Source organism: Anolis sagrei, chromosome 6 (assembly GCF_037176765.1).
Source record: "Anolis sagrei isolate rAnoSag1 chromosome 6, rAnoSag1.mat, whole genome shotgun sequence".
Classification (NCBI taxonomy): Eukaryota; Metazoa; Chordata; class Lepidosauria; order Squamata; family Dactyloidae; genus Anolis; species Anolis sagrei.
Genome location: NC_090026.1, coordinates 79,242,997 through 79,263,217, shown reverse-complemented (window position 1 = coordinate 79,263,217; position 20,221 = coordinate 79,242,997). Strand labels below are relative to the sequence as shown.

The 20,221-nt window shown below is 39.7% G+C and overlaps 1 protein-coding gene across 1 annotated transcript in view; it reads right to left on the bottom strand.

The window, feature by feature from the left end:
- Positions 1-8,715: 8,715 nt before the first annotated feature.
- CPNE4 (copine 4) overlaps positions 8,716-20,221 on the bottom strand; it is a 246,075-nt gene continuing 234,569 nt past the window's right edge. The window contains exons 13-16 of the mRNA XM_060781818.2: positions 20,097-20,148; positions 15,728-15,861; positions 12,824-13,060; positions 8,716-9,281 (exon numbers count right to left, since the gene is read on the bottom strand). Of these exons, the coding sequence (XP_060637801.1) occupies positions 9,150-9,281; positions 12,824-13,060; positions 15,728-15,861; positions 20,097-20,148 (555 nt within the window). The 3' untranslated portion in view covers positions 8,716-9,149. The remainder of the gene's footprint in view (positions 9,282-12,823; positions 13,061-15,727; positions 15,862-20,096; positions 20,149-20,221) is intronic.

Here is a 20,221-nt window from a genome sequence, read left to right as displayed (position 1 = left end):
CAGTGGACAATTAAGCAGGAAATAACACTTTCAAACCAGGAACAGACATTTTTTTTCAAATTTTGTTACATAGTGTTATTTAACACTCTTGCATATGTGCTGAAGTAGAAAAACTGACAAAATGAAGATGTAACTTTTTTCACACCCTGCCACTAATTAATACTTTTTCCCCTACAGAAAAGGCATTTGATTTCAGCTAATCAGTTTTGAAAATTGCAAGACTGCTCCTTGACAGCAAGATTGGGGAAATCATCAAAATGTGTAGAAAAGATGGGTAGGTTGGCAAAGTTTGCTCTGGATGGGATTCATGCTAGAAGGTACTCTTATTTGTTTCTTCAAAGGGGCAAGGAGATGTTATTATTACTTGATTTTTAGATTTGTGCAAGTTTAATTGTATTATACCTAAAATAGTCTTACTAAGATATCTGCATTAGTGTCTGTTCTTTTCTGAAATAAACACATCCTCCGACTTCACGGATCAGTGAAAGTGGTATCACTTTTTACATGGATTCTGTATCAGAGTGGACTTCAATTATTATATATACTTACTCATGTAAAAGTCTAGAAATGTTGCCCAAAAGATCAACCCAAAAAGCCTGGGTCCATTTATGCATGGGTCAGTGTAAGTATTGTATTTGAACCCTTAGGTAAAGGGAAATCTCCTTATCTGACTGGCGAAAGGTGAGATCTTACTCCATTCTGTTGTTGTTGTTCATTCGTTCAGTCATTTCCAACTCTTCGTGGCTTCATGGACCAGTCCATGCCAGAGCTCCCTGTTGGTCGTCACCACCCCCAGCTCCTTCAAGGTCAATCCAGTCACTTCAAGGATACCATCCATCAGGCCCGTAGCCAGGATTTCGTTTTTTGGGGGGGGGGGGTGAATTTTTTTCAGGGGGGGTTGGGGGGGCTGAGTCTGAGTGAAAGAGGGTCTAGCTTAGCAAACCTTTTGTATCATTACCCCAATACCCCCATGCATATGGGATATATTGAGTATGGTGATCAGATCATGATATGAATAAACATAACAGTTTAAATAATGCACCAGTAAGGCCGTTTTGCGAACCACCATCAGAATTTCGGGGGGGGGGGGCTGAAGCCCCTCAAGCCCCCCTCCCCCCACATGCCTGCCATCCATCCATCTTGCCTTTGGTCAGCCCCTCTTCCTTTTTCCTTCCATTTTCCCCAGCATAATTGTCTTCTCTAAGCTTTCCTTTCTTCTCATGATGTGGCCAAAGTGCTTCATCTTGGCCTCTATTATTCTTCCCTCCAATGAGCAGTCAGGCTTTATTTCTTTAAGTATGGACTGGTTGGATCTTCTCGCTATCCAAGGCACTCTCAGAACTTTCCTCCAACACCACAGTTCAAAAGCATCTATCTTCCTTCGCTCAGCCTTCCCTATGGTCCAGCTCTCACATCCGTAGGTTATTACGGGGAATACCATTGACTATGCGGATCTTTGTTGCCAGTGTGATGTCTCTACTCTTCACTATTTTATCGAGATTGGACATTGCTCTCCTCCCAAGAAGTAAGCGTCTCCTGATCTCCTGGCTGCAGTCTAGAAGAAGCACTGATCCTCTCTACACTCTTGGCTGTTGCACCACTTCTGGCCTGTTTAAATGCTTGATTGGCTGGTCCCCTGAGGCCCCTTCTACACTGTCATATAAAATCCAGATTATCTGCTTTGAACTAGGGGTGTGCAATTCGATTAAACCCTATTCTGTTTTTGGTATCCGAATTTTGGTGGACCCCCAGATCTGTTTTTTGGGAACCTCCCAAATTGGGTGGGGAAAAATTCCATTTTTTGATCCAGCAACCAAAAGATCTGGGAAGATCCGGCCCATTGATTCCAATGGGGAACTATGAGACTCCCCTTTCCTTCATTTTAGGACATCAGTCTTAAGAAGCCACCCTTTCTGGAATCCTTTCTTCTTATAGCCTTCAAGAAAACCTGGATTAAAGGCATCAGATTTAAGAAACCATCCTTTCTGGGATCCTTTCTCCTTGGACCTCTTCATATGAGACTCTGGTGGTGCCCACCTCGTGCCCTGCACCATCCGGTCTTCCCCCTCATCCCATGGAGGGAAGCCTAAGTCTCAGTAAGCCTGCTGAGTTCAGGTTTTAAAAAAGGAGACACTACTATTTCTCTTCCACTCTCCCTTCTTTCCTAAGCTGCTTCAAGCCTCAAGCCATTTGGGTTCAGGTTTTAAGGGAGAGGAGACTTGGGTATTTCTCTCTTCAAACCTCAAGCCAACTGGGTCTAGGTTTTAAGGGAGACCTCGCTATTTCTCCCTTCAAGTCTCAAGCCAGCTATGTTCAGGTTTTAAGGGAAACTTGGCTATTTCTCCTTCCACTCTCCCATTTTTCCTCAGCATGATTTTCACATTGCCAGAGGTGGCCCACACCTTCTTGGCTTCCCCCTCATCATATGCATGGAAACCTCTTTAAGCTGGCTCAACACATCTCTCTTTATGGAAAGATGGGAAGTCTCCCATCCCTTCTGGGATCTTTTCTCCTTATATTCTTCAATAAGAACTGAGTTAACGGCATAAGATTTAAGAAAACTCCTTTTCTCCCATCCTTTCTGGGATCTTTTCTCCTTATATTCTTCAATAAGAACTGGGTTAAAGGCATAAGATTTAAGAAACCACCTTTTCTGGGATCATTTGCCCTCAACACCCTTTTAATAAAGCTGAGTTAATTGAGGCACCCCTTTAAAACACTTATTTCAGTGGGAGCCACACCACCTGAAGGAGCATTAACTATTATTTCAATATATATATAAATTACTTCCTCGTTTTATGGCGGCTTTAGAAATGGTATGATATGCCCTCTATCCCACATGTGAAGCTTGCCTTGTGTGAAGGGCACCATCAGTGGCAGTTTCTTAAGTGTGTAGAAGGTAAATAGCTTATTTATTGCTATTTGAGTCAAAGAGCAAGCCAAGCCATGCAGAGCTGCCAGAGGCACTGAGAATTTAGATCACCGATCTGTCTCTCACAGAAGTTTGTTCACAATAGAAAAATGGAAGCCCAGCTTGGTTAAAAGATACGTCATGACTTTCTTCTGTTCTGATTGGCTCAACAGGGAAGGCTTATACATAGGGGAACTCCGTATGGGCGCGTGGCTGCCTCTCTGTGTTCTAGGTGTTGCTGAAAAAAACAGAAAGCAGTCATTTTTGGCAGCCATGTGGTCTGTTGTGGCTGTTTTGGAGCCTGTTCCGAAAGGGTTGAAACAACCCGAGCCCATTTTGAAAAACGGATCCATGCACAACCCTACTTTGAACTGAATTTTATGGCAGTGTAGATTCATATAATCCAGTTCAAAGCAGATAATGTAGGTTATCTGCTTTGATAATCTGAATTATATGGCAGTGTTGAAGGGGCCTGAGGCAGTGCTGGATATTTTTCCTCTCTGTTTTTTTAGCCTGCTTGGATCTGATTGCTTCTCCCACACATTGCACAGATACTGTTTACTGTAGCTTTCTCCTCATCCATACAACCATATGTTGGGCAGGGGCGGCTCAACCCGTTGATTTGCCCAGGGGCACTCTTGAGGCACTCTTGGGGGAAAATAGACCTTGACACATGCAAGTTGTAGTTACTGGGATGTATAGTTCACCTACAATCAAAGAGCATTCTGAACTCCACCAATGATGGAATTGAACCAAATATGGCACACAGAACTCCCACGACAAACAGAAAATATATATCAGTGATTGGTTTGGGGGGGGGGGGGTGCCAAAATACTGTTTGCTTAATGTTGAAAATTACCTAGGGCCGCCTCTGATGTTGGGATTTTTTGCATTGTTTCCCTGTGCTTCATCCTTGACATCTTTTGTTGCATGCCCCGAGGTTTTGTCCTCAACATATCCATAGGTCAAAGCAAAATCCATATTTTGGCCCCAAAACTGGGCTTTGACTTATAATATACAAGAATATACCTTTTGCTGATTTTATTCGTTGCCTCTTCTTCCGCCAAATCTGGAACTGTATTAATTCTTTCAAGTCTGGCTAATTAATTCTGATGAGGTTTTGAAAGTATCGATATAACAGAAAAGCATTTGACTGACAGAAGAAAAGAGGGAGATTTGCTTTCCTTTTTAAAGTCAGGATACATTCTCTAATAGAGTACCTCAATCTTACAGTAGCCCATTTATGTTGAGGGCTATAGATTTACTTTGAAAAGTATTCTAATCTGGCCAGTGTAATGTCAGAGTGGGTGGAAAAGCAATCTAGCAAGGGAAAGATCAGGAAGGGTGGGGAAAAACCTTTCCTTTGTGGCTCCTGTCTCTATTTAACAATTCATCACCGAAACCTTTAGTACTGGGTGTCTCTGAATTGAGTCATTCCATCTCGTACAATGAATTTCAAATTTGACTTTAAAACCCTGTGTGCACACTCCATTAAGCTTTGAACACACTGTCTCACATCACCTCATACATTACTTACATCCAGTTATGCCATTGTCTTTTATGTTAAAATCTTGACTTTAGCAATATGCAGTGGGTGATTGAAGTGCTGCATGCAAGCGTTTTTGCTTTAACTTCTTTCTCACATAGAAAGTCCTTGTACATCAGAGCTGCCAGGCACCAATCAAACCACTGATTCATCAAACTCAGCAGTGTCTACATTGATTGGCAGCACCTTTCCAGGTTTCAGACCGGACTTTCCAGGCTCTACCTAAGCCTACTTAAAAATATCAGGGATTCAAATCTGAGAGTTTTTTGTTTGCACACAAGATATGCCAAACTGCAATCATAATAACACAGAGAAGGAAGAGATCACAAGGGTCATCCAGTCCAATCCTCTCTCATTCAGAAAAACACAAACAAAACACCCCCAATTGATAATTATCCAGCCTGTTTAAAAACCTCCAAAGTAGGAGATTCCATTACATTGCAATACAGCATATTCCACTGTGAAAAGATCTTACCATCTGTTGGGAACACTTTGATTGTGTTTCCTTGAAGGACATGGTGTTGGCCTGGATGGCCCTTGTAATCTCTTCCAACTCTATGACTCTAAAGCTTGGAAAAGTTACTTCTGGATACTACAAATTCCAAACACACCCTAGCCAGGATGATCATAGTTACTGTCAACAGAGATGGCCCTAATTTATAGGCTCATCCACACAGAAGGAATTGTGTTGATTCAGATGTTTAGTAGTGACACTATTACCAACTTCACACAGTCTCTTTTTTAACTCATCCTCATTAATGATTGTGCTGTTCACAAACCCACCCTACCACACAAGTTTTCTAGTACAGTGGTTCTCAACCTGTGTGTCCCCAGGTGTTTTGGCCTACAACTCCCAGAAATCCCAGCCAGTTTACCAGCTGTTAGGATTTCTGGGAGTTGAAGGCCAAAACATCTGGGGACCCATAGGTTGAGAACCACTGTTCTAGTACCTTAAACTGAAGAGGGAGTAGACAATTACATTTCCCACCTTTCTACAAACAAAGCAGTTTTGAAAAACAATGGAGAAAGATGGACAACTCTTCCCTTTTCCTCTTTTTTACCCCCGTGGGTGCATGTGGATGCGTTTATGAATGCACATACATAAAGACAGATCCAACTTAAAGCCACCCTCTGAGAAGAACAGAAAAGCTTTGGGAAAGCATGGAGGAAAACCTGAAATATTCTGGAATTATCAAAATTTTGCCTGGATCTCTGAAACAGAAGCTGTTATTACAGGGTAAAAACCAAGATCTCCCTATATATTTGGCTAGTCTAGATCAGGGCTTCTTATACTTTTTTTTTTTTTTACTTGCGACCTGTTTTAGCCTGAGAAATTTTTACAAGACCCTGGGTATATAGGTATATAAAATAGGTACAAAATCAAACATGTACTGATAACAAATCAGTATTTGCAAGGCTTCCTAAACAGACTGATTTTCCTTTTCATGAAATACAGCTGGAGCATTTTCCGCAGAGTCCACTGTAAGCGCTGCACAAGAGATTTGTGCAAATGTTTCAAACAGCCACGGGGTGATGTTCAGAAAACTTTTCCTGTGGTCAAATTTTTCAGGTCCCCAACACTGATCTAAGGCAGTGGTTCTCAACCTGTGGATCCCCAGATGTTTTGGTCTTTAACTCTCAGAAATCCTAACACCTGGTAACTGGCTGATCTAAATGAACTGATCTAAAGAAACCCCATTTGGGGCTGTGACCTACAGTTTTAGAAGCAGTGGTCTAGATGAGCTCTGCTTGGCACACTGATAACGTCTTATACCACAATCCTGAACAGTTATTCATTTATTTGTTGCTTGAAGTACTTTTTGAACTATTTTTCAGGGCAAAACATGCCCCACCCCCACCCCCCTTTGGGAGTATTGAAATATATAATCTTTTGATCAAATCTCACATGGCTGTTCCCAATGTTTTCCCAAGGCGGAAACAGGGTGATAATTAGCTTCATGTATGCAGCAGTGGGATTATCCTTCCAAGCATCCTGTGATCTTCCTTTTATTCAGCTACTTCTCACCCACTTTGCTATGCCTCTCCAACTCTTATGGCTTCAAATGACTGAAGAGAAAAAAATAAAACCCTCATTGACCATAGCAGGACTTAACATTTGAGTAAACATGCATTGTAGTGAGTGGTCAGAAACTGTGAAAACAATAAATGCTGATCAGCATGCAGTGTCTGGTTTGAAAAGCACTAGAAATTTAGATCTCATAAACAGGATTGCACATTCTCTTGGTGAACAATGACTTAAACTTTATTCACTCATATGCACACTACTTTTGTGCAAGAACCCAATTAAGGAGCAAAGGCATCAATGGCTTGAAAAAGCAAACTAACAACTTTATTATAGGAACTTCATTCTCTGATAGGAAAGTTACTCAGGGTCCTATCTAAACTAGCTTCATTCCAGGGAGGAGTGAGAAGACCAACAAGAAAAGAGATGGAAATATATCCCTAAGAGTGTCAATTTACATTATGGAAGAGCCAGAATAGGATACTATTTAACTCTACTATTTCTTTCTGGCATCCTTGAAGTGACTGGACTGACCTTGAAGGAGCTGGGGGTGGTGACGGCCAACAGGGAGCTCTGGCGTGGGCTGGTCCATGAGGTCACAAAGAGTTGGAGACGACTAAACGAATGAACAACAAATTACTTTCTACTCCAAGGCATTATTGGTTTTGCAGTGTTAAGTGTTGTTGCACTTGTAACACAATCTTGGCTAGAGAAATATTTTTTAGGGCAAGATTACTGTTCTCAGTGCTATCCATGAAAATCCAGTTGATTTTGCACCCTTTGTAAACTTTCTGCTATGTGGTGCAACATGACTTTTAATTTCGATACATCAGAATAACAGCATGTGACGCATATAAGCAGTCTATGTGATGGTGACCTGCTGTGTGAAATAAAGCCATGCAAGATTTTCCCTGAAAGTTTTCCAAATATTTGACCCTCGAGCAAAATTGAAAAAAACAGATGTCACCATTAGAAGAATGTTGGGATGTTTCCAAAATATGACCAGCATATTTTGCAATAGGCTAACATGACTATAGCTTTCAGCATAAAAAGGCATGTATTGACCTATACCTATACCAGGCCCACACAACTTGGCAGTAGTAAAGGATCAACATTAAATAGGCTAAATCTCTTGGGGCCACAGAGAGGTTTTTAGCACCTCACTTTCGAAGTAAAAATATAATGAATGATTAATTAGGAGTGTTGATTTATGCTTCATCTCTCTATGGCAGTGGTTCTTAATCTGTGGGCTGCGAGGATGAAAATCTGGTCCGCAAGCCTCCTTCCTCTTTATTTATTTTATTTTATTTGTTTCCACTCCTTTCATGCTGCCTGCCACTCCTTCCCTGTTGCTGACCATGGTATATGTTCTGTATCAGAAACTAGAGCTGATGTAGCCTATCCAATGCAATTTTCTGTATCAGCATCCCAAACTGACCAAAAACTGATTCATAACCCTTTTAGTACTAATGTTGGAGAGTGGAGCCTGATCAAAGTGGTCTCTGGTCAAAGTGGTCCCTGGTCAAGTGGTCCCTAGTTGAGTGGTCCCTGGTCAAAAAAAGGTTGGGAACCACTGCTCTACTGGCTGCATGAATTCATTGTGCTAGATGCATCTGGCACCACAAGATGCAGAGCCAACCTTAAGAAATGGGGTTACAAAGTGAAATCCATGACATGCGAGTGTGGAGAAGAGCAAACTACAGGCCACCTGCTGCAATGCAACCTGAGCCCTGCTACATGCACAATGGAAGACCTTCTTGGGGCAACACCAGAGGCACTCCAAGTGGCCAGCTACTGGTCAAAGGGCATTTAATCAACTACCAAGCTTGCAAATGGTTTGTTTTGTCTGTCTGTTTGTTTGTTTTGTTTTGTTAAAAAATGCAATGCAACTGTTTGATCTGCCCCTGACACAATAAATAAATGATCTGGTCTCTGTGCCGCATATTGTGCAGGCCTGACCTACACATTAGGTATTGCAACAGCTACAATTTCCTGGTGTTAAAGAAATTGTATGAACTTTACAGAGTCTCCTAACAATCTTTTTGGGTCCATCGTTTAAAAATTGTTTTCATGCTTGAGAGAAACACATCATAGATTCATGCTTTGGGAGTGTAACATTCTAAAGTGATTTATTTTGTGTGGGTAAGATATACGCTTAACTTAACATTTGGAGAATGGAACTGTAGATGAAATTTTCAAGCAGGCACTATTATGACTAGAAATAAACACAACAACTGCAAAACTGTTATTTTTATTTTGGAACATGCAAAATACAGTCCATGCATCTGCCATTTTGAAAAAATCTTTTCATTTCATAGCAGATAAACCCAAATACGTTTTCACTATCAACTTCCAATAAATGTTTCAAAATGCTTTACAGTGTAAAGATTATAAGAAATTTAGCAAAATTTCAACAAACCTGTATAAAAAACAGATACAGATAACTTTTCATTTCAAGGCGACATGCTGTAATGTCAAGAGTTATAATTTTGTTTTTCTCATAAAAAGTCTTCAACAGTACAATTGCTTAATCTTTACCCGCAAGCCTTTAGGCTACACATGCAAAAAAATTATTTGAGTTAAAAATCACCGAAACGTGCTATTTTCATTTAAATACAGGAGTTGTAAGTAATAGCATTTCTGAACTCTTTAAAAGTGTCCAGGGAAGTTCAAGGAGCTAGTGTCCTGGAAGACTCATACTCTGACATACATTTTGGTTTAATCGCTTTCCCATTGTAATAGTCCACCACTTGGTTTGGAACTTCAGCCAAAACACTTTTTGCTAACGCAGCTGGAGATGCCTGCAGGAAACAGTAGAAAATAACATTGGTTAATTCCCTTCTGGGCATCGGATGCCAACTAGTTCATAATCAACAATGCGAAGATAATCACAACAACACTGTCTAATGATATTGGGTTCCCCACTTGAGACTAACCAACCATCTGTGGATATGCCAAATATCACAACTCTGTTGATATTGCCCAGTTAAATGATGTGCTGTAATATTATAACACTCTATGAAGCATGTGGAACTTCTCATTCACTTTGTTATTCACACAATGGTCTAATTTCAGTTAAGCATGTAGTCATATCCAGCTGCTCAGCTGTCTAGAGACACAGAAATTTCTACTGTCATTACCATTATAATCACTATTCATGGAAAACCTTTACAGATCTACAAAGAGTTGTTTTATGCTCTGAGCATTTATTGATTTTCATCTTGCTTTTCTGTTTCAGCTTTCCAGACTGTCCTTGGTAGCTGAGAATCCTATAATTCTCCATTAAATACACAATTCTAAAACTAAATTCATGGCATTTGTCTTATCTCTGCTATATTTTTAAATCCTGTACTATAGAAAAGTCATCAAATATGTTCTGTACTCTGACTGCTAATATTTTATTATTAATACATTTGTATTTTATAAGTCTTTTGAAATGTATTGAGCAGTGGAGCCTCTACTTAAGAGATCCCAAGGTAAGAGCATTTTGAGTTAAGTGCTGTCACTTGGTTTGGGTTTTGCTTTGACGTAAGAGCAGCATTTTGAGTTAAAAGCTAGCAGCAGAGAAAGCATTAGCTCAAAAGTACAGGGCTTTAGAGCTTCAAATGAGCATCCTCTGTGCCTTGCGCTCTTGTCTGCTTTGGAAGATTGCTGTCTGCTTGCTCTTGTTCGCTTTGAGGAATTTTGAGTTAGTTGATTTTGTGTGGTTGTTTGGAGTCATGAAGAGAGAGAGGGAGAGAGAGCAAGGGAGGGAGGCTGGAATGAGTACAGTATGAAGAAAATGATGGTTATGCCTCTTTACTTTGTGTTTCCTTGTAACAACTTTGTGCTTCTACCATTTTGAAGTTGAGTTTTCTTTTTTATTGTTCCACGTGAATGTGCCGCTTTTGCCTTGTTGTTACATTGGCCAACATACATTTTGTTGCCCCAAACGCTTTGATTTGGTTCCTTTGACCGTAGTGATAGGAGTATAGATTTAGTTAAGGACCCTAAACCTTGGCTCAATTTGTATTTCCTATCTTTATGTACCAGGGAACAAATGGAGTGCATACTTGGTGGCCAGGTGCCACCACAGCCTCTCTTTCTGAGGCTTTAGGAAGTTATCTGAATGTACACATGGCAGCCTCAGGCTTCAAAAAAGGGGATCACCATCACTGCCAACTGCCTCTTGAAGCCTTTCCAGATGTGTTTACTTATAACTCACATACTCCCCGGTGGGTATGTTATATATTTAGAGCAGGGGTCCTCAAACTAAGGCCCGGGGGCTGGATATGGCCCCCCCAAGGTCATTTACACGGCCTTCGCTCAGGGTCAAACTAAGTCTGAAACTAATTGAAAGCACACAACAATAACAATTCTATCTCAACAGCCAAAAGCAGGCCCACACTTCCCATTGTAATACGAATAAGTTTATATTTCTTAAATTTGTTCTTCATTTTAATTATTGTATTGTTTTAAAGTGGGGTTTTTTTGCACTACAAATAAGATATGTACATTGTGCATAGGAATTCATTCATGTTTTTTTTCCAATTATAATCTGGCCCTCCAACAGTTTGATGGACTGTGACCTGGCCCTCTGCTTAAAAAGTTTGAGGACCCCTGCTTTAGACAGTTATCTGGATGTACACATGGCAGCCTCAGGCTTCAAAAAAGAGACCACCATCACTGCCAACTGCCTCTTGAAGCCAGGAGGCCCTATGTGCACATTCATCCAACACCTCTGTACTTTGGTAGGAAGGAGAGAGTGACTGTTGCAGTGTCAACCACCTCCCAAAGCCTGAGGCTGCAGTGTGAATTGGCAGCTGTGTTGATTGCTCATCCTCTCTCTGTATAACAAAATCCATAGATGCTCAAGTCCCATTATATATAATAGTGCAATAAAAAAGTGTCCTTTATATAAAGAGGGAAGGGGATGTTTGAACCTGTCAGTACAGAAAGTTGACTGTAAATTTAAGGCAAAAAACACAAAAACACATAAAAAGTCAGAGAACATGGCATAAAAATATATTGTGTGTGCTACAATAATTTTCTACCCATGTTTGGAGACTGCCTTATGCTGCAATCCTGTCCACGTCTACTCAAAAGTAAGCCCCACTTAGATGAAAACATCTTGTTCCCCATATGTAGCTACAATTCATTTTAATGCCTCAATAATTTAAATATGTGGGAAATGTGACACAAATAACATAATTTCACACAATAAATATTAAATTTGTCTTTATTTTATTGGAAAAAACAGCATACTCATATTTTTATTTTAAATAATCCTACTGAATTCATTTTTATTAAATATGACTAAGAGCATCATCTAGAAATGTCTGTCTTTAATATGCAAATTCTTCATGTTGACAAAAGGAGACAGCAATTTTCTTTCTGGGACAAAAAATGCTCAATGCCAAAACTGCAGAGGCAAGAGACTGGGGGCCCTTCCACACAGCCATATAACCCAGAATATCAAGGCAGAAAATCCCACAATATCTGCTTTGAAGTGGGTTATCTGAGTCCACTTTGCTATATATTCCAGTTCAAAGCAGATAAAGTGGGATTTTATTCATATGAGTGGAGGGGACCTAGCTGAAAGTGCTGTAGAATTTAGTGTGTATTTTCTCTTTGAAGTGGCATATCACAGGACTAGTGATATAAATCTTTGTTTATTTCATTCTCACCAGTAAACATAACAAATTTCAAAGGTATTTTCTCCTGCTGAGCAACATTATACAGGTTTTAATGTATTTTCCAATGAGTTTTTGACCTCAGTGAAAAAATCAAGGAGAGAAAAAACTTCTGCAAAATACATGCTGGTTATAGAAAATGTTATTATTAATCATAATCACATAGTTTGATACCATCCAAGCAGTTCACTGGTCCTCTACTTTTAGGACTTTCAAGGCCAAAGGTTTTTGTTTCCTGGCTGTGTGCTAAATTTGGTGGAGCTTACACCTTGATAAATTGTGTAGCTTTACACAAAGGAGGATTTCCTCCATGACAGTAAATATTAGCTTCAGAATGGGCATTTTTCTCAGGACAAACAAAGCAGAAACAGATGAGCATCCAATGAAATTCACAGTAGAAATTGTAGATGGATCTTGAACAGCATCTCCAATTTCTTCTACGGACTTTCCTTAGGACCCAAGCAGAAAAGGAATGCATTAAATTCCCATCCAATCCTCTTATTAATTACCAGCCAATCACAGCCAATTACTTAAAAAACAAACACCTTTGTACCTAAGTAGAAAAAACACACCTTAACCATAACAGCAAGATAGGACGTACTCCAGTCTTAGAATCCCTGGACAAAGAAATAGCCACTTCCCAAAGAGAACACAATGAAAATGAATCTTACATGTTTGAAGTTTCTGAATGGCACAAACTGAACAATGTCGCGAAGCACAGGCTCCCCCTTGGGAGACCTCAGGATGCCATCGTCCCCATCTAGCATCTGCATGTCACTGAAATCCGCATTTCCGACTCCGACGATGATGACCGACATGGGAAGGTGGGAGGCATGAACAATGGCTTCACGGGTATCAGCCATGTCTGTGATGACACCATCCGTCAGAATCAGCAAGATGAAATATTGCTAAAGGGTTTTATAAAAGGAAAATCAAAGCCCCATCTCTAGCAACAGGTCAGCAAAATAAATGCTTTAGAGATTTGCTGCTATGTCCTCCCTTGCCCTCACTAGTGATTATTTTTGATTTTCCCTTAATGAAGGTGAAAGGGGAAATTATATATATTTTTTAAAAAAGTGATATACAACAAACAGGAAAAATATTGTTAACTGTGTGTGTGAGAGAGAGGGAGCGTGTGTAGCAGCTAGCTATTCTTGTTAAGGAGCATCAACCCCATTGGTTATAGAAAACAAACTGAAGTTTTATTATAAGAACCCCATTAGCGATAGAAACATTTTCTCAAGGTGATAAACTAAGCTAAAACAGAAGAGGAGGACCAGGACTAACTTTAATTTTTGGAGCAAAGTGAGAGCAAAAAGAAGATGGAGAGAAGTGGAGGAGTAATCTCTAAGAATATCTGCCTGTGTCTCAGGGCAGTTCTACACATGACTTTAACCTGCACCCAACCAGCTTTCTTAAACCTGATAGGATGTGGGTTAAAGTCCACACACCTCCCCACAACATCCACAGTTTCCTGGCGGGGGTTGGGGGTCCAGATGCACTGCTGGACTTTCTGGCAGGGCACCAGGACACAAAACCAACCCAACCCCCCCGAGAAAAGCCTTAAAACTGAAAAATAATATACCTGGCCAGAGCTTTCCTGGCGGGTAAGCTATTTTCTTTTTTTTAAGGGGTTTTGGAGAGGGGGTTACAGCCCTCTGAGTTTTCTGGGTTGATTCAGCCTGGAAAACATGAGAAGGCTGTGCAGACTGCCCCCTTGGAAGTCCCAGAACTTCCAAAGGAGCAATCCAGACAGAGGCAATAGTGGGTTAGACCTGACTCTTTCAAGAAGACCCGGATCTGATCCACTATCAAATTACTTTGGGACAAAGCAGATTTTTCCTACTTATCCCAAATAAATTCATTTAGGCACTCCACATAAAAACATGGAAACATGTACATTTTAGGCACTGTCTGGATGCATCCTCAAAGAAGTTAGGTTTGGTGTCAAGCCACTTTAAGTTCCCTTTGGGGAGATAAAGCGAGGTAATAATAATAATAATAATAATAATAATAATAATAATAATAATAATAGGTGGATACAAACATGTTAGGAGATTTTATGTCACTGCAAGATTATTTAACCTTATCATTGCCGCATGGAATCCACGACATGCGAGTGTGGAGAAGAGCAAACCACGGACCACCTGCTGCAATGCAACCTGAGCCTTGCTACATGCACAATGGAGGACCTTCTTGCGGCAACACCAGAGGCAATCCAAGTGGCCAGATACTGGTCAAAGGACATTTAATCAACTACCAAGCTTGCAAACTTTGTGTTTTGTCTGTTTGTTTGTTTTGTTCAAAATGTAATACAACTGTCTGGTTGCTCCTGACATGATAAATAAAATAAATTGCTGCTGTCTCTAAGGGTCTTTGCAGACAGGTCCTATATACCAGGATCTGATCCCAGGTTTTCTGCTTTAAACTGGATATTAGTCTGCACTGCCAGATAATCTGGGATAAACAGAAAACCTGGGATCAGATCCGGGGATATTGGGTCTGTCTGGAAGGGCCCTAAGACACGTCTAACTCTTTAATCACTTTGGGTTGCTGTATTTCCATCACTTGCTTTAGTCTACATTTGGCTTCCTTAGGAAGAATTATAACATCACCCATACATTTAGTTTTCCTTCCAAGGATGGTCTGATATACTTTGGTGTTCTACATATAATAGGAAATGGTACCTTCTCCCTCAAATTCAAGAAGTATCCTAGTCTTAACCATCAAATTATTTTGGCTCCTGAGACAGAAAATTCCACAAGCCCTCTTTTTGCCCATAGAAAGAAAACAATAAATAGAAGCTGGTGGCTTCTGTGATGACACTCCTGTTACTAGGCCAAACAATAAAGAAATAAAGGGTCTGGTAGGAGTAATGATATCACAACTCTAACCCACATCAATTGCCACATCGCAACTGTTTGAAAAATATATCTTCCTATACTGTATATGCTCTAAGATCAACAGGGGAAAGCTTGATCCTATCACCATCATAGGCATACTTGGTGAGAATACAGGAGAGCCTTCCCTGAAAGATCCAGCTGACTGACTTAACACCTTTTAACAGAAATCAAATTTATGTTTTAACTTTTGTGTTAACAATTTTTCATTGTGTTGTGCTTGTAAAATATTGTATGCTACCTTGGGAGAATGGCAGAATATAAATTCAATAAATCAATAAACAAGTAATACAACTATAGAGGGACAGAAGCCTGGGATAGTGATTATATGAATACTAATGAGAAAAATATAGTACTTCTATAACCAAGGCACATTATTTTTATCTTACATATAACCACATTCTTTCATAGCTACTCAACTGTGGATATGTTGCACATATCACCCTTCTCCTGCTTCCTCACTGTAAATCACCACAAAAAGAAGCATATTCAATGTATGCATTGAAAGAGTGGAGGGAAATCCAGTCTTTTATGTAGTTAATCACATGGAAAACAAGTGTGTGTGGGAGGTGAGAATACACTAATAGGTAGTTAATATGTATTATTTTCAGGAGACAGCTTATCCCTCTCCCCCAAAAGAGGCCAAGTTTTGTTTGCGGTGTTTCCAATTCTTACCGATGCTTCCTTAGTGTTGATTTCTTCTGATGCCGATTTAGCCACCTTCTGAATGATGGGAGCAATGTTTGTAGGCCCATAAAGTTGAAGCTTCGGGAGACAATTCTGATAGGCTTCAACTACTCCTTGGATTCCTTAGGTAATGGGGAGAAATATAAAAATAAGAAGCAAATAGTGTTAAAGGTGGTCATGAAATAAAAAGGCAACGATTTACAATAAGATACCAGGTTTGCTTCCTTGTGTGAGAAGAAAAGTACAAAAATGGTGCCTGTTCATTCTACTTACATAGGCTAAGCAGACCGACTACTGATCTTTTCTGTGCTTTTATCATTGCTTCCAAGTGACTCAATGGATATCACATAGGAGGCAGAGCAGACTTATTCTCTGTTTCTCCAGAAGGATAAGCTGGTACTCATGACTACGAGCAATAAGTAAGCAAATATTGGGAGATAAATTCTATTGGTTGAAATTAGTAATTATGGTAGCAAGATCTGGGGGGCATCCTCCCCCCCCCCCCGAGTCATCGATGGATTGCAGATACAAGAAAAAAACAAAAATTAACCAAAACAAAACAAAAAACAAAATATAAATACTTCATTTCTGGATTTGTAAAATGATATTCTGGGAGGGTAAGCACTGCAAGGGTAAATCACTTCATACTCACCTTCTATGGCCAGATGGTTGGCAGTATAGGGGAATTTGGAGTGGGGAGGGGTAAAAAAGCAGCACTGGGAAGATGCATAGTCCCTCCCTCCTCACTACTTGTACTTTTGACTACAGTAGACCCATTGAATCAATTGCAGAATGATGAGTGAACCAAATTCCATTGCTTTAGTTGCTCCTTTACTCAAAGGAGTCAATGTTTGATCAACGATTCTGACAAAGTATACAATGACAGCTTCAAGATTACTGCAGCGAGGCAGAGTTTTTCTTTTCTGTAGGTATTCAAATGGAGACTAGACAGTCATACATTAAGGATGTAGCATCTTTTCCTACACTTATTTATTTGTACCCTGCCCTTCTCTACCCTGAGGGGGACTCAGAGCATCTTCACATATTAGCAACAATTCAATGTCTTAAAAACTAGGCTTGGGTGATAACAAAAGGTTCAAAACTCATTTCGGATGTAGGGGACACCGGTGGTTCGATTCTAAAGTCACTTCCGAATTTTTAATTTCAAAACTTTCCAAAACTTCCAAATTGCTTCGTTAATGGCAGACACGCATGCGCAGTAGGAAAAAACAACACTGGCCCTGGGGAAACTTCAGGGGATTCTCCCTCACTCACTTTTAGACCAATCCTGTTGAAACTTGCCATAGTGGTAGAACACATGGACCATTGTTAGCTCTCCAGATTTCATAACCTTTGACTTATCCATGGATTTTTGGCAAATTTTCAAAGTTTTTATAAAAAAGAAATAAAGAAAATCTGTTCCTAGTTTGAAAGTGTTATTTCCTGTTTCATTGCGTGGTCTTTATTTTGAAAGAAGTTGTTCTATTCCAGAAACTTTGTTTGTATGGCACAAACTGTGTTAAATTGGTGGAGAACAGAATCATAGTATAGACCCCATCAAAGGACATCTAGACTGACCCCCTTCTTTTGGACAGAAAGGAACCATCCAAACTCTTCTGATATCCATTTGCTTCCTTTACTGAGTTGTAGGGGACCCTCAAGACACATCCATCCATTTATTCCTACTTGCAGGTACAATTGATCATTTTATTTTATCATTACTGACTGTAAAGGGCTGGCTGCCTTGTTCATGGCAATCAGTCCAAAGTGAAATGATTGGCTTTTAAGCAATTTAAGTTCTCTTGGCTTTGCAAAAGTTGCTTATTGCTTTGCTGCCTTTTTTAGACCTCTTTTGTAGAGTCAATCAGTTTATTTTATATTTAAACGAAGACTGCTACAGACAGCTATAGTATTTTTGGGTCCTTCAGCCATTTTGGCTAATGAGCAGCTGGGCAGTGTGGGAAATGTAGTTTAACAGCAGGGCCTTTTGCAATCTCTACCATTGAGGGCCAGGCCTTCACAAATTACAACAATGGCTGTCCTTAGCCATGCCCACCTCATCCCTCCCTTGTATCGCCGGGGGAGGGAAAGCATGATTTTAAAACGTTTTAGGCTTTATCAAAGTTGATTAATGGTTGTGAAAATTAAAATCACCTTGGGAGACATCTGAACATTATGGAATATTTCTGAAAAAAAGGTAAGTGGTTCAAATTCGGATTCCCTCCCCCAACCTTTCCTGCATGGTTCAAAACTGCTTCGGAAGCCCAAATTCGGAAGTTTTCTTCCGGCTTTCAGGCTCTTCCGAATGAACCTATCCAACTCTATTAAAAACATACAATTGGTAAAAGCATCTACATTAAAAACAGAGAATTAAAACACATAAAACAGTTACATCAATTATTATTATTATATTGGGAGATAACTGTTCAGTTTTGGGGAACGGAGCATCCTCTTGAGTCACAATATTGTCTTCCAATGCCTCGTTGCAGCCTCTTACCCTTCCGCATCACGTGCCTTACATGGCTGCCTTAATGGCAGGGTCATCTTTCTGAGGACCAGAGTTCCTTCTGAATAAATTTTAAAACTGATTCCTGTAATTTCCTCCTCGCGCAAGTGATCTATTCTCCAATTTATTCTGCACAGCTGCTACTCTGAAGGATTTGTTCAAAGCAGCTCTCCCCTGCTGACCTGACCTCTTTTAGATGTTATGCCATATATAATTCATGAGCCTAGCTTTCCTTCTCACCAGCAGCATTTAACTGTGCATATTGCCAATATTAACTGCACTGTGTGATATTAGCACACTTTGCAAATGCATTCCATTTTTTATAGTCAGTAGAGGCTTTCAGTAATGATTTGGGTATCAAAAAATCTCAATAGATTGAGGTCTATGGATTTCTTGGTAGGTTTATTTTTCTCTTGCTGCTCTTAATCAAATATTTGTTTATACTGAAGCAAAGAAGTGAGCAAAAAAGTCATTTTCTAAAGAGATTTTTCTAAAAGAACCATGCTGGGATATCTGAAAAATAATGATATTCCTTGAATTTCATGGGATGATTTATCCACAGCTTTTTGATTTTTACATCTCATTGGAAATGCTGATCTTGAACATTCCTAGTATACTAAGTATTGCTCGTATTCAAAACAATTAAAGTAATGATTCTATAAGCAGGTTAATTGCATTAAATCCAGATAATTGATCCACATATTTCAGTACTGTCACTAAGGGTATTATTTACAAGGGGACCTAAAAGGGGTAGGGAAATCTTTGTCCCTCTATAATTTTGGGACAATCACTCTCATAATCTCTTATAGATCATGATGGCTGGGATATTAATAGGGAATATGAAACCAGAATATCAGGAGGCTCCACAAATCCTTAGCCGTAGTATACAGAAACAGATAGACATTTCCAGGATATTATTCAGCCCTGGCTCAAGCTGACAATAATTGAATCTGTAACTGTCTGTATGCAGGAATAATAATTATCAATCAATCAGTCACATGAAATTTCACCAGAGGTGCTTTTTACCTAAGGAACTAGCTGACAGAAAAAAGAATTTATAGCATAATCCTACAAACGACTTCTCATAAATTAGTTCCTCTAAGTTCAAAAGGATTGATCTGTAAGTAGGCAGATATAAGATTACAATATAATCTTGTAATATAATATAATCTTATAATAATGAGGGCAGATAAAATCTATTTATTCATCCTTCATTAGGAAGGTGCCTGAAATGTATAGTTCTGGGTAGAATAATTCTGTTGAGAACTGAGACAATGGGATGTGGCATTGAATTTTTGCCGGATTTGTAAACCACCTTGAATCCCCTCTTGGGTTGAGGAAGGCGGGGTAGAAATGAAGTAAATAAGCAATAATAAATAATGCTACAATAGCTTTACTTCACGGATTGTGAATGGAACAGACACATTCAGACTGGTGAAGGAAGATGTGGGGTGCATATCTTTTTAGAATAACTGGAAACCAAGTAAATTCTTACATAACGGAAGCCTCTTTACAGAACCTGGCAAGAAGTCCAAACACAAGTGTTTGGTCATATGCCATTCCAGCCTGTGTTTCAGGCCATTCCATACCTTACACAAATATTTCCCCAATATATGCCCCCCCCCCCAAATGTTAGTGAATCATAACACCAAACATCTTTCGCAATTATTCATGCTTGCTGGAGCTTCTGCTAGCAGAAGTCCAGCTACATCTGGAGATCCAACTTTGGGAACCACTGCCTTACACAGTATTTCAAGGTAATCTAAAAATTGCCAGACACAATAAATTCTATATAGGGAAAAGTAGACTAGCTGTGAGGAGTCAACTTGTTTGACATATTAGAATTATTACCTGCACATTCCGGGTTGTCTTCATTGAAGTTGATTGCAAAATCATGTGAGACCTGTGAAACGACCAAAATCCCCCCCACAATAGCATTTTAGATCAGAAAAGTGACTCACTTTCATCTCTAGCAG